The following is a 13853-nucleotide window of genomic DNA, read 5'->3' as shown; positions in this document are numbered from 1 at the left end:
CTGGTGAGGTATGGAAAAGAAAGGCGGTTATATTTTAAGGGCCAGAAAACATTCTAACAGTGAATTGACCGAGTGACCCAAGGACATTGGTTCACTTGTAGGAGAACTTAGAATCATAGAATCATAGAATCATAGAGTTGGAAGAGACCACAAGGGTCATCGAGTCCAACCCCCTGCCAAGCAGGAAACACCATCAGAGCACTCCTGACATATGGTTGTCAAGCCTCTGCTTAAAGACCTCCAAGGAAGGAGACTCCACCACACTCCTTGGCAGCAAATTCCACTGTCGAACAGCTCTTACTGTCTTTCAAACTTGAATTTGAAGCTTCTAGATAGCAGCCGTGGTGCATACCTACTTTTGAAGACTTTTTCTAACTTTGATTTTAATGCATTATCAGTAGATAGCACACTGATTTTTTAAAAATGTGCAACCTTTCTGTTAGACACCAGGCACCAAGGCTACCTGAAAAAAACAACAACCCCTAACTTTACTGCATTTATAAAATAACTGTAAAACAATAGCAATACCCATAGCCTTGTAATATTTCATACAATGTAAATGCATTAAAAAGTTTGTACACAATTAACCATATGCCTCTCTCGCTCGGGGTTTGTTACTGCATTTAGCTCTTCTGCCCAAGTGCAGAATTTGGCATGGATTCCCATGTTGTGAGAATCTCTCCTTTCATGTAAATAAATGGGGGGAAGTGGATGCATGTCTTTTCTGGGTGGAATCACAAAATATAAAATGGGGTGGCTGGGTGGATGAGAGGGGAATTAGATTCAGGGCTGGGAAGGTTAAGCATTCCTTAGTTCCTTTGCCCCTTTCCATTACTAAGGCCATACAAATCCTCAGAATTCACCTTCGTATGGGGAGAGGTGGTCCTTGAGGTTTTGCAGTCCTGAGCTGTTTGTTTATAAGTCAAAACCAGCACTTTGAATTGAGCTCAGAAACTAATTGGCAGCCAGCACAGTTCAAACTCTGTGGCCCCGGTGAGTAACCTGGCCACTGAATTCTGCACCAGCTGAAGTTTCTGAACTGTCTTCAGAGGTAGCCCAACATACAACACATTAGAGTAATCTCACCTAGAATGGGGCTAAAGACAAAATCAAAGTTTCCAATGTAAGTAGAATTGACTGAATACACACAGGAGATAAGCTGCCATTTATTCAATAAGGAGATGGTCTTTTTCATTTTGACTTCAAATAAAAACATTCAGGTTTTCTTACATAGTGTTTTGGCAACTGTTAAATGACGGAAAGAGATTCTCTGCAACTCTACCATGGCACAGCTTGATTAAGTCATTTCTGAGTTTTGATGTTGCTAATTACTTTATTTATGAGACTTGTTTTAATGTTTTTGTTTATGCATTTTTTGTATTGCCTTTTCTGATACATACTGCCTTATACTGATACAAACTGCCCGATGACCACTTTTGGTGAAGGGCAATATAAAAATATCGAAATAAAATATTTACATGGGATGGATGATATGAATGGGGGAACTTGTATAGCACTCCCATAGATGGAGGAGATGTCTTGCTAAGTTTCTGAAGTGAAAGGACATAGTAAATACTTAGCTTCTGAAGTATATAAAAATAATTCTCAACTTTACATTTTTTTAAAGGCTTTATATGAAAATATGCTTGTCGAGCTTCCATTCGCCAGTTTTTTCCTTTCAAAGTTGTTGGGAACAAGTGCAGATGTGGACATTCATCACTTGGCTTCACTAGATCCCGAAATGTACAAAAACCTACTTTTTCTCAAGAGCTATGAAGGGGATGTGGAGGAACTTGGGCTGAATTTTACTGTGGTGAATAATGAATTGGGGGAAGCACAGGTAAGGGACTTCGGCTTTTAAGTTCTCAGCAATGTTTCTATTCAGATGTCATAATGATAAAGCATATGTTCATCAATGACTTGGAGTCAAAGCATACAGGCACTCTTTGTATTGATACTCATCAAACTAGCTTTTATGGCAAGTCACATATGCCTTTAGATACAAGCTTTGGTTGTTATAGGGGAAATTATTACATAATTTTTGTATTTAAATTAAAAATGCTTTGCATCAACCTCAAGTTCTTCAGTTTCATCAGAAGCACTTAGACATTGGGATATGCAGAGAATACTGCTTTACAAGTGTCACAAAGTGTTTGCCTGTTTGACTTGCCTGTTGAATTGTTTTCATAAATAGTTGTAGTTGATGACTCTAAAATGTTGGTATGGAATACTGAATTTGTAGACATTCAGGATGCTATGAAGGGCAATTCTACATGGTAGGTAATGACTCAAATATAAAACCCTAAGAGTGGGTTTTCAAGAGTATATGAGCTTGCATACAAAAGAACTGGACAATTAGTTCCAGAGGAACTTTGCATTGTGCTTTTCAAACAGGAACCCCTGCTATGCGGCAAATCCTCACTGAAACAGAGGAGAATTTGAAAAGCAGTGTGTGATGCACTAAGGGGGTCCTGCTCAAGCCCTTGGGTGCACCTAAAGTATCTTGTTGGATCTCTGCCATTGTAATTACTTCTGCTGGGTGCTTCTGAGAATATCCTTGTGAAAGAATTTAAGAAGAACAATTTCATATCTTAATTGACTGTCTTTATAAGGAAGCAGTTCAGCTACCAATAAAGGAAAGCTATTATTACTTGGAGAAAATCCAGTCTCAGGCACAATCCTCATCATACTATTCAGATCAAGGGGACTTTTATGTAAATCCAGTTAAAAGTAGGGTCTTAAATACAGGTGACCCATCTGTCCCCCTGAAAGTCTGCTGGATATTGGATAGAGAAGTCCGGTAAGAGGCCACTGTTAAAACAAAGTCAACAAGAGCATCAGGTAGTTTAGCCATTGTACTGTTACTTGCAGAAGATACTTGTTGCAATTGGCCACGCCCATGAACCTCACCCCCTGCTCATTGTGTCCATTTTGCTAGTTGAAAACATTATCTACCAGATTCTCGGATTAAACCACAATATCCTAAATTTGGGTGTAATGATAAGTACTGAGGTAGAAATGGAGGTGGATTTCATTTAGAACCTAGCTTTAATTCCTGATGATTGCTTAATTGCTTAATAATGCCTAATAAATGCATCCAAAATCTATCACCGTCAACCACATTGTTCATGATGGGGCTCTTCAGGCCTTGGACTCTGGCATAGGAACTTGTGTTACATAGTCAGACCACTGGTCTATCTAGCTGTTGGTTATATATGCTGGCAGCACCTCACCAGAGTTTCAGATGTTCTCCCTCTTAGTTTACAGCCCTTCCGTCCTTTCAAAAAACTTAACCGTTTCAAGGAAAACAAATTGGAAAGTGTGATGATGCCGTTGACTTCACAGAAGTGTTGACAGTGTTCAATCTGTGTTGATTAAAACTTGGCAATGGGAATTGAATGGTATATTGGAGGGCACTAGAATAAATGTGTGTGGCTATTGTGCTCGGTAGTCTTGACACAAAAGGCATCCAACCACAGAGGCCTCCTCCTAGACTAGAAATGTTTGATAATGGAGCAAAGGGCTGCATTAATTGGTAAATCTAGACCTGAGTGTCAGCAGGGGCGGCTTGCCCTGTTTTGCTGCCTGAGGCAGAGCGGGAAGGGGCCATGCCCTAGATAGAGCCTCGCTTACCAGTGCATGACTCCTGGTGAGATCTTGTGAGAGGTCAGTAATATCTTGCTGGAACCTGGATACCACAACCTGGGATTCTGCCATCTTAAGGGTAGACTGGCCCCAAGTGTCACAATAGATTCTGGTGACTGGGAGGTCTAGAACAGGCTTCCTCAACCTCAGCCCTCCAAATGTTTTGAGATTACAATTCCCATCATCCTTGACCACTGGCCCTGCTAGCTATGGATCTTGGGAGTTGTAGGCCAAAAAAACACCTGGAGGGCTGAGGATGAGGAAGCCTGGTCTAGAATGTTCTGAGTACCGTATCCAGTTTCTCTCACACACAGTCCATAATAATTTTCAGCAACAAGGGGGTTGAGCTCTCACTTTGCACCTTGGAATATACCAGGCAAGATCTAGCATGGCTTGGAGATACTCCACCTGGTGCCATTGCTGAGACTTTGCTGTATCCGAGATCTTGGGGCCTATAAAGCACTTCGCTAGCCTGGTTGGGTGACATCCTCAGCCCCACCTTTCATACATGCGTAACGGACCCAGAATGTGCCATCAACAGATACCCACAATGCTTTTTTTTGTGGGGGACAATGCATTTTGAATTCAGGAATCTTCTCCAGAATTTTGGCAGAGTAGAACTGATTCATTCCTGGCTCTGCCAAAACTTCACTGACTGGAACTCCTTGCATTTGCTCATCCCTAATTATATATTAAAATATTTGTGGTCAGAATGTTAAGTGTATTCTTGAAATAGTTTGCTTCTATATTGCAGCTGAATCTCGCTGATAAAGCCTCTTTAGGGGAATGTTGATTTTTTTATTTATTCATGGAATAAGTTCTTTTGGGTTTGGGTGTGGTCAAAATGAAAGGAAAAGCATTTAAAAAGGTATATTGCCGGTTTAAAGACCTGTGAACTATGGCCTGCATAATTTTAAATAGACTTTATAGTTATGCCATCTAGTGGCAGAAGGTGCAACAGAACTCCTGCCTAAATTTAGTTAGTAAGGAAGGACTGGGTTTTTAATTTCGGCTCATATCACGCCGTAAATGCCCATCTGCATTGATATTTCTACGTACAAATAATTCATGAGTGATCAACAGTAATATTGGGTGATATATAGGCTGATATGCCACCAGATCGTCATCAAGGATATTAGGATTTAGGAGGAAAAACAGTTCATAAGACTGACATTTATTTCATAGAATATTTTTATGTTTTACAGGTGGTTGAACTGAAGCCTGGTGGAAAGGATATTCCTGTCACTAGCGCCAATCGAATCGCATACATCCATCTTGTGGCAGACTACAGGTTAAACAAACAGATCAGGCAGCATTGCCTTGCATTTAGACAGGGTCTTGCCAATGTTGTTAATCTTGAGTGGCTTAGAATGTTTGATCAGCAAGAAATTCAGGTACTGTTGCATAGCTCTGTGGACAAAATAATTTAGCAATATAAACCTTTGAAAATCCTGCCTGAAACTAAACGATGCACCTATCTTTCCCTATCTGTTCTAGGTTTTGATATCTGGTGCACAGGTTCCTATTAGTCTAGACGACCTTAAAACTTTCACAAACTATTCAGGCAAGTATATTGTAATTCATATGATAAATAAGATAAAATCAAAGGCATGAGCCAGGAAGGTTGAGCCACAATTTTCAATTGAAGAATTAACTGTGTTTAACTTTTCCCCATTTCATGGGATTCAAATTGGTTCTAAATTTTAGTTGGATCATTTTCCACATCACAATTTTAAAGAGCAATACTTAAAACAACAGCAACCAGTTACCACAAAGTCCTTTATTGGCTCAGTTTTATATTAGGGAGCTCTTGGATTATGCCCAGTGCCACAAAGAAGACTGAGAACACCAAATATATAATAATGTCATACAAATGTACAATAATTCATGATGATCAGAATGCCTAAGAACATCTGCTACAATGAGTTTTTAAAGCTACATTAATGCTCTCATAGGACATGAAAGAAAATACTCAAATGTAGTCCATTTTCAGTATATGATCTTGGATTTTAGTGTTTCAAAACCTGTGACAGTCATTGGTGGGAGACCATGTCACACTATGTCTGCTGTTTCCCTTCTACTAATCTGGGTCCAACCCCATAAATTTAAATATGCATATGTTTAATGAAAAGATAGTGAAGGCAGATAACCTTGCAGCTGGAAACTCTATAACTGAAAGTCCTGCTTGCTGTATTTGGTATTGTACCCTTTCCCCATGGCACTGAGGCTCCCAGCTGGGTCTTCTTTCCCCATATTGGCCTGGCTCAGACTTGCTTAGTCTTGGAGATGGAACTATCCAAGGTGCCTTCTCACTCATGCCTTTGTTTTTCACCATTTCTGCTTAATGTGCAAATGTTGCATTGATTGAGCTCTGTTTTAGAATGCTGGGCTGCTTCCGAAATGTGCTGAATCTTATGATGTTCCACATTTATTGAATCCCTGAAAAGGCTAAGATGGAATGGGGCATGCCATTCTGTTGCTCTCAGTGCCAATTTATCAGGTGGTTCAGAATACGTTGGTTCTTTTGCTGGCACATGTGGGCTGTATAATCTGCACATCTGATTTTCTGCAGTGAGTACTGTAAGATGTTTGAACAAAAGAAACCAGTATTGAGGAAACGTGCAGCATGGCTGGCATTAGATGAGATCTGATTGACGCATTTCAATCATTCAGATTTATCAGTGTATCCGGAATGCACTGTAGCTGTCTCCTAATAGTATATTGTAATAGCGCTGTTCAACACTGACACAATTTGTTTTTCTTTTGGAAAATTGTAGGTGGTTATTCTGCAGATCATCCAGTAATCAAAATCTTTTGGAGAGTTGTAGAAAGTTTCACCGATGACGAAAAGCGTAAATTGCTTAAATTTGTGACAAGCTGTTCACGGCCTCCACTCTTGGGGTTTAAGGTATCTGTGTTCCTGAAATTGGCTTAACAGAAGCATAATCTGATATATTGCAGCCATTCCCATGCTTTAGCATATTAAGAAATAATTGCTCAACAATTTAAGGGGAAAAAAGCCACAATAAATAGGAGTACTCAACATTTGCACACAACATTAAGTGCTCATCAGTTCTTCTGCCTGATTTTTGGGGGTTCCTCCATGCCACTGACACATGGTGAAGTATTTTCAGGAGACTAGAGTAGAGGGCATTGAGGGATTTTGTGTTCTTCATTGAGTAACTATTTCTAGACCTTGAGAAATAAGGTTTCACTGATCCTCTGGCTTATCACATATTCTATGCTGCCCATCTCTATTTTTGCATTTTCTGTTGTGTCTGGAATGATTAGTTAACTTCTTGATACTGTGAGCTGCTTTGAGTATGGCTTACCATTGGGAATCGGCATACATATACATGACGATGTACAGCTTTGTATTTCTTATAAGCCCGTTACAGGGACTGTTCCTACCCAGAAAAATCCTACCACGTAGTGCATATTATTTGACATGAGGAGCAGGAAAGATGCTTCCTCCATTTATGGGCAAAGATTCCCAACAGCTGTTACCGCTGTCTGATAATTGTGTAGGTTGATGAATAACTCCTGTCCAATGCCAAGAGCTGTTATTGTTTGCCCACCAAGCTCAGGGAAATCTACTGTTACCATGCTGCGCCCAAGCAGCATAGGAGCCCTGAGATAAGTAGCATAATTCAGTGTGACTATTACAAATGCTGTTGCAGTGCTTTTTTGAAGATGAAGAGCACCATGTACTGTAAGTAGTAATTAGTATTTGCAATGAAATAAGTGGATTCATTTAATAAAATATATATATATTGAGGGCAGCAATTAGTACAAAATGTCTTCGGTAATTAATTGTACATAGCTGCATTAAAGTGGAAGATAATTAAATGCTACTGTTAAGAACATAACTTTCTAATAGCCTGGCTTTGAAATCTTGTCCATGCTACATTGTGGAACCTTCACCTTTGCTAAAGTTAGTTCAGACTCATTTAGAAGAATGCAGTATGTCTTGAAGTACTTTTACTTATAAATAGCACAGTCACGACTTGCACTGTTTAAAAAAAGGGGGGGGGGGAAATGGAAGCCTTTACTGCCAGCAGCTTCAGCTCACAATAACATATGCTCAAGCTAATTAAAGTTTAATAAGTTTAATAAATGAGATTGTTACAGACAAAAAAAAATCATTAAAGTGCAGTTGGAAACTGTTAAGTTCCAATCAGGTCACACGATAAATTGATGATGCTTCTCTCTTCTCTACTATTGCAGATTCCCGTTCCACAGTATTTAATTATTCAACAAATGGTGCCCTTGGCTTGACATTTCAATATAGAACTTCATTTTTAACATTTTTAAAGCTTAAAGTAGGAAAATTCAATTAGCATTTTGAAAGGAACACTAAAAATACAGCATTTTATCTATGACATACATTTTAAGGCCTCCATTTAAACAATAATTTAACTTAAAATCTCATTAACCTTCTGGCATGGGGTGTTAGGATTTTTAATTTTTATTTTTTTTTGCAGTTTCTAAAACCAGACAATCTATTTTCACTCACCAAAGAATTTGATTAAATTAATAAACTCTTGTAAAGAAAAGGAGAGCTTTGGATATAATGTGGAAATGTCTTAGGCACCCCTAGGGTGGGGTTGGGGGGTTGGGAGGAGAGATCTTGTTTTCTAAGAACTGAGGAAAACCTATTTTCCTTTTTTTTTGGGGGGGGGGAGGGGTAAAACCATTTTACACCTTGGGAATGTTCTTATTTTGTTAGAGGCAGAGTTGTTAAGTACAGTGGTGCCTCGCAAGACAAAATTAATCCGTTCCGCGAGTCTCTTCGTCTAGCGTTTTTTTCGTCTTGCGAAGCAACCCTATTAGCGGAGTAGCAGATTAGCGCTATTAGCGGTTTAGCGGCTATTAGCGGCTATTAAAGGCTTAAGGGATAAGCGGATTAGCTGCTAAAAGGCTATTAGCGGTTTAGCGGCTTAGAAAAAGGGGGTGGGGAGCGGAAAAAAATCTCAAGACTCGCAAGACATTTTCGTCTTGCGAAGCAAGCCCATAGGGAAATTCGTCCTGCGAAGCGCATCGAAAAATGGAAAACCCTTTCGTCTAGCGGGTTTTCCGTCTTGCGAGGCATTCGTCTTGCGGGGGTACCACTGTAGTTAGATAAGAGCTTTCCAAACTGTGTGTCGTGACATGTTAGCATGTTGGCTGCAGTGTGTAGGTGTGTCTTGCAAACGCTCCCTGCACTTCTCCCGGTGCTGGAAAGGATTGTTTTCACCTCTGGTTTGCTAGTAAAACTGAATTACTGTGTCACGAACTGACGCATGTCTAAAAATTGTGTCACCAACATGAAAAGTTTGAAAAGCTCTGAGCTAGATGAATCGGGAATAGGCAGCATGTCTGTGACCAAAATGTTCCTTCAAAGCACTTTGATACGCTTTGACATTTTTGGGAGTACCAGATAATAATCTCTCTGTGTGTTTGTGTGTGTGAGAGAGAAAAAATGTATTTGATTCCTCAGATGTTAGAAAATGATTACTTTCTGCTGAGAGCTGACCTCTGGACTCCACACAACAATCTCCTCACCCTACCCGCCATGCTCACAATGGTGTAACGCAACATACTTTTTCTCTAAGTGTTCTGTAAGAAACAAATGGTTTGAGGATTATTTAAATGTATGTGTAGATAAACACCAAGTGCATATTACAGATTGCTCAGCTTCATAAGACATCTTGATTCCTGATAAACACATGCAAATTAGCTTTTCGGTGAATCAGAGTTAGGCTTTTAACGATAGAATATGTGTTTTGTGGAATAACAGTTGTGTGTTTGTTTTTAATCTATGGGCCAATAATCACATTGCTGTGTTAAGCTTACACAAGAATCTCAATGCGAATCCAGTTTTACTTTAACAGATGACTTCCGTGCTGTATCAGAAGCTGCTTTCGATTTCAAAATTTCAAAACTCCTCTCGATTTCAAAACCAGCATTGGCTGCTTTTAAAGAAATTCTGCTTCTTCAACCTTTCTGTGGGTCCTGGCCAAAATCTCAAGCTGGCAACTATCATTCCACAACACTGTTGAATAGTAAAATTATAAAAATGAACTGATGTGGGCAAAATAGCTTGTAGTTGCCCGTTTCACATAAAATTCCACAATAGGAGGTTATTGTGACTTCAGAAGCTAAAATAGTGTACAGTGGTGCCTCGCAAGACGAAAAGAATCCGTTCCGCGAGTCTCTTCGTCTTGTGGTTTTTTCGTCTTGCAAAGCAAGCCCATTAGCGGATTAGCGCTATTAGCAGTTTAAGGGCTATTAACGGCTATTAAAGGCTTAAGGGATTAGCGGATTAGCTGCTAAAAGGCTATTAGCAGCTTAGCGCTTTAGAAAAAGGGGTTGGGGAGCGGAAAAAAACCCCAAGAATCGCAAGACATTTTCGTCTTGCGAAGCAAGCCCATAGAGAAATTCGTCCTGCGAAGCACCTCTGAAAACGGAAAACCCTTTCGTCTTGCGGGTTTTCCGTCTTGCGAGGCATTCGTCTTGCGGGGCACCACTGTATCTCTTAATATATGTTTAGGGGCTTCTTTAAGGCTACAAAGAAACTTTTATTTGGATTGTTTTTTTTCTCCTTGTTTGGATGTTTGCTCTAATCCTTGTTTCATCGTTACATCTTTTCTCCTGCCCCAGGAATTGTACCCTGCTTTTTGCATACACAACGGAGGCTCTGATTTAGAGCGGCTACCCACTGCCAGTACCTGCATGAATTTATTGAAGCTTCCAGAGTTTTATGATGAGAACCTTATGCGAAGTAAGCTGCTTTATGCCATTGAATGCGCTGCTGGATTTGAGCTGAGCTGAGCTGAGCTACTCTAATGCTCTGTTGAGGAACTAATCAGTGCCTACTCCCACACCAAGCAGATTAGGAGAATCCCACCTAGGTTTCTGCAGCTCATCTTTCCTGTCAAATACTCTCAAGTAGGTTTCAGTTTCAGTGCAAGATGTTATTTCTCTGTCATTCGTTAAGCATTTAACTGTATCAACGGTATCTTACTCTGATTTCAAAATAATGAAGCTGTGTGCAGTTTGGTAGGCTTTCCAAGAAAGAGCATATTTGGGGGCACAGTAACATCATTTTGAAAATAACCAAAGATGAAGCTTTGGCTTTGCGCTGTTCAAATACAGAATAATCCCATAAGCTGGCAATAAAGCAACATACAAAGCAGCCCACGAGGAATAAACAGGGTGATGACTTTGGAGAGGGAAGCAGGCATTTTGCAAGTGGCTCGGAACTGAGAGGCTAAAAGCAGTTCCACTTTTTTTTCCTTCAAGCGGCAGAAATTGTTTACAAACCTTTCTGCAACTGCAGTTTGTTGCAACTGGGGGGGGGGGGAAATGCATTTTTATTACCGTGGTAGGCATTGAAAGAAAGCGTTTATTTCACTTGTGTGCGTGCGTGTTTTTTCAATACCTTCAGTTATCTGAATGGGCATGCCTGTTCTTCAGTCACTACCTTAACCCGTGTCTTGATTAACTGGACATTTTCTTTCCTTCTTCTGTTCCATTTTCTCCTATGTGCCTGTAGACTTTTTAACGCGACAGACTTCTTTGGCATATATAACACATACGATAGCTGTGACTTTGGAAAAGAAATACTTGTAACAACTATTAAAATATATTTGAACCGGAAGCTCCAGGCTTTTAATCTTTTGTATCTGAAAGCCTGTGGGTGGGCGTTCACATACCCTCTTTAGCTTTCTCTGTCAGGAATAATTGTGGTTGGTGTAGAAACTGGGCTTTCCTTCGTTATTTGCCATGATTAAACAACTACGAATCCATTTGCTCAGTTAGCAGTTAGCTGCTTGGGCACGGGGAAGGGAGTGCATCACTGGACTATGTTTGACTGACAAGGCAAACATTTGTTTCATGTGGTTCAGAAATGGTTATGGCACTGGGTCAACATTTGTCTTCACGTGCAATTCTCACTAAATTATTTTTTTAATAATATAATTAGAACCTAAATCATTAACGGGCAGAATCAAGTGTGTCCTTTATTGTCAGTTGGAAAAGGCCTGAGAACTTTTACATTGGGGGGCCCTTCCACTTCCGGCCTCCGAGACCGAAAGCTATTTTACTGCTGGGGAAGCTTCTGAATTTCATATTTAATTAGCAGTAAACAGCAATATATTTTAAATGTGCAGAAGAGCTCTTGAGTGATTTTAAGATGTTTACTAGTGTTAGTACAAAAAAAAATGTATAATTTCATGATTTGGATAAGAAATGAAGTGTTAAAAATACTATTTGTAGTCACAATGTACAGAAATAAAACAATTGTTTTCTTTTTGGTTTTGTTCTAAGCTGCTTTATTTATGGTAACATTTACAATGCCCTGCCTATTCTGTTCCTGATAGCTGGCTGCCTGTGTTCTTTTTATTTTTATTTTTATATAGATTATGGAACTTAGCACAGAAGGACTATAGAAACCTTTAACAGGACTGCTGCCTTCTCTAAAAAGCAAAGCCTGGACATTTCCTTTAAAAAAACACACACCATTATTTATTCTATAATCCAAAGTATTGAATATTTTGAAATTATTTTTTCAACTGAATTAATTTGTTGGATTAAAAGCTGTCATGTTTGTAAGTTGTAAAATGTAAATTAAACTCTTTTTGTATTGAGTCATAGTATTTCCAGGGTTTTGTTAGTTTTAGGCCACATTATTTTAACGTCTGGTAAGTTACAATTTACTCTTGTTGTGCAAGCATAATGCACAGTTTCTAAAATGTTATCAAGGAAGCCAAAACAAGAATGGGGCTGACACTGGCCAAAATCAAATGAGCTATTCCCCGCACCTTTCTCTTGCATGCTACATTGCAACCATTTTTAAACAAAATGTTTTTGCAGGCGGTCTGCCATGTACTAGAAAGTGCTGCTCTTTGTGCTTTTGGATTGGGATGAAGTATATTAGCACACATTTGACTTTGTCCAGTATGTTCCTGTGGGCAGGACCTACAGCATGGGCGGTGTAAAATTCCAAGGGCTAAAATCTTAATGACAATCAGCCAATGAAAAAAAGCAGGGAGCAGCAGAGTCTGAAAGAAATACGGTCAGTTCTTTCCAGCCTTGGAAAATAAAAAAAATGTATTGCAACATCATGCTGCCTGGGAGCTGGCAGTCATATTTATTATGCAAATGACTAGCAAGATACCAACCAATTGTCAGAATCTGTACAGAAATGTCCATGTTGAATTGGTAGGTGAATGCAGCCCCACTTGTCATATAGCTATTGTATCTTTCCTGGGGCCTCATTTCCATCTCTGTATCCCTTGCAATCCTTAATAATAATAATAATAATAATAATAATAATTAATTTATTACCAGGCCATGTTACTGAGATGTCCACTGAGCCACAGAATTGTGTTTGTAAATATGACCCTAGAAATGGATGAGCCCTGGAATAAGGGGCAGAGTTTAGTTTTGTTCAGAGAGAAACTTTGGAGGGTGGCATCCACATCTCCACAAGCCTTGCACTCACTCAAACTGTGTTCGCACTGGTGGTGTGAAGGGAGAGGTCACTCATAACGCCTTAGCAGTCGACCGTTTGGGCTCCTGAACGCCACAAACCTGGAAGTGAATGTTCCGGTTTGCGAACGTTCTTTTGGAAGCAGAACGTTCAGCAGGGCTTCCGATTGGCCACAGGAAGCTTCTGCAGCCAATTGGAAGCTGCGCCTTGGAAGTTGAATGTTTTGGAAGTCGAACGGGCTTTTGGAATGGATTATTATAAGGCTATGGTGGTTCAGAGCCTGTTACCTGGCTCACTGGGCCAATTCTACACATACTCTAAATACACATTACTAAAGGATTGGTCTGTCTGTAATGGTTATACACACCTTTTTGCACCCCCACTTGGAGAAGTTTGAGGCCTTGCCATCATTTGCATGAGTGTCAGAAAAAGCAAACTCCTTCAAGCCAAAAGATTACTCCAGAGTGACAGGTAGGTTGTCCATGGTCAACTCCAGCAACTGAGTCTCTTCCCAAATCTCAAGTGTTTCTTTTTACACAAGAAGCTGCTTTATACCAAGTCAGATCACTGGTCCATCTAGCTCAGTACTAACTGGCAGCAGCTCTCCAAGCTTTTCACATGGGACGTTCCAGCCCTACCTGGAGGTGCCAGGGAGACCTTCTGTATGCAAAGCAGCTGTACCACTGACCTATGGCCCTTCCTATTTTTCTTACTGCCATCTCACCTTTTGCAT

The 13853-nt window shown here is 39.9% G+C and overlaps 1 protein-coding gene and 2 long non-coding RNA genes across 7 annotated transcripts in view; 2 read left to right on the top strand and 1 right to left on the bottom strand.

Moving 5' to 3' along the window:
* The window catches only part of UBE3C (ubiquitin protein ligase E3C), a 58358-nt gene extending 46085 nt beyond the window's left edge, over positions 1-12273 (top strand). For 2 of the 4 annotated variants that reach the window (XR_014503654.1, XR_014503655.1), the window contains exons 19-24: positions 1628-1840; positions 4851-5039; positions 5143-5209; positions 6423-6553; positions 10288-10575; positions 12048-12273. Coding sequence is in view for 2 of the 4 variants with exons in the window: in XM_083406148.1 (XP_083262274.1) it covers positions 1628-1840; positions 4851-5039; positions 5143-5209; positions 6423-6553; positions 10288-10458 (771 nt within the window). In the remaining 2 variants the exon portion in view is untranslated. Of the gene's footprint in view, positions 1-1627; positions 1841-4850; positions 5040-5142; positions 5210-6422; positions 6554-10287; positions 11941-12047 lie in introns of those variants that run through there. The other 2 variants (XM_083406148.1, XM_083406149.1) reach the window with 1 other exon arrangement.
* LOC310661107 overlaps positions 1-13853 on the bottom strand; it is a 50949-nt gene that overhangs the window by 29280 nt on the left and 7816 nt on the right. The window contains exon 1 of one of the 2 annotated variants that reach the window (XR_014503718.1): positions 12976-13798. The exons of the other annotated variant lie outside the window; for it this stretch is intronic. This is a non-coding gene — a long non-coding RNA (uncharacterized lncRNA). Of the gene's footprint in view, positions 1-12975; positions 13799-13853 lie in introns of those variants that run through there. 2 annotated transcript variants of the gene reach the window in all.
* Positions 6560-9402, top strand: LOC310661137. Its single transcript, XR_014503767.1, has 2 exons — positions 6560-8397; positions 8767-9402. It is a non-coding gene; the product is annotated as an uncharacterized lncRNA (long non-coding RNA).

The sequence above is a fragment of the Podarcis tiliguerta genome, assembly GCF_965153285.1.
Source record: "Podarcis tiliguerta genome assembly, chromosome: 12".
Classification (NCBI taxonomy): Eukaryota; Metazoa; Chordata; class Lepidosauria; order Squamata; family Lacertidae; genus Podarcis; species Podarcis tiliguerta.
Note: the sequence above shows the minus strand (reverse complement) of the source record. Positions and strands in the feature narration are given on the sequence as shown.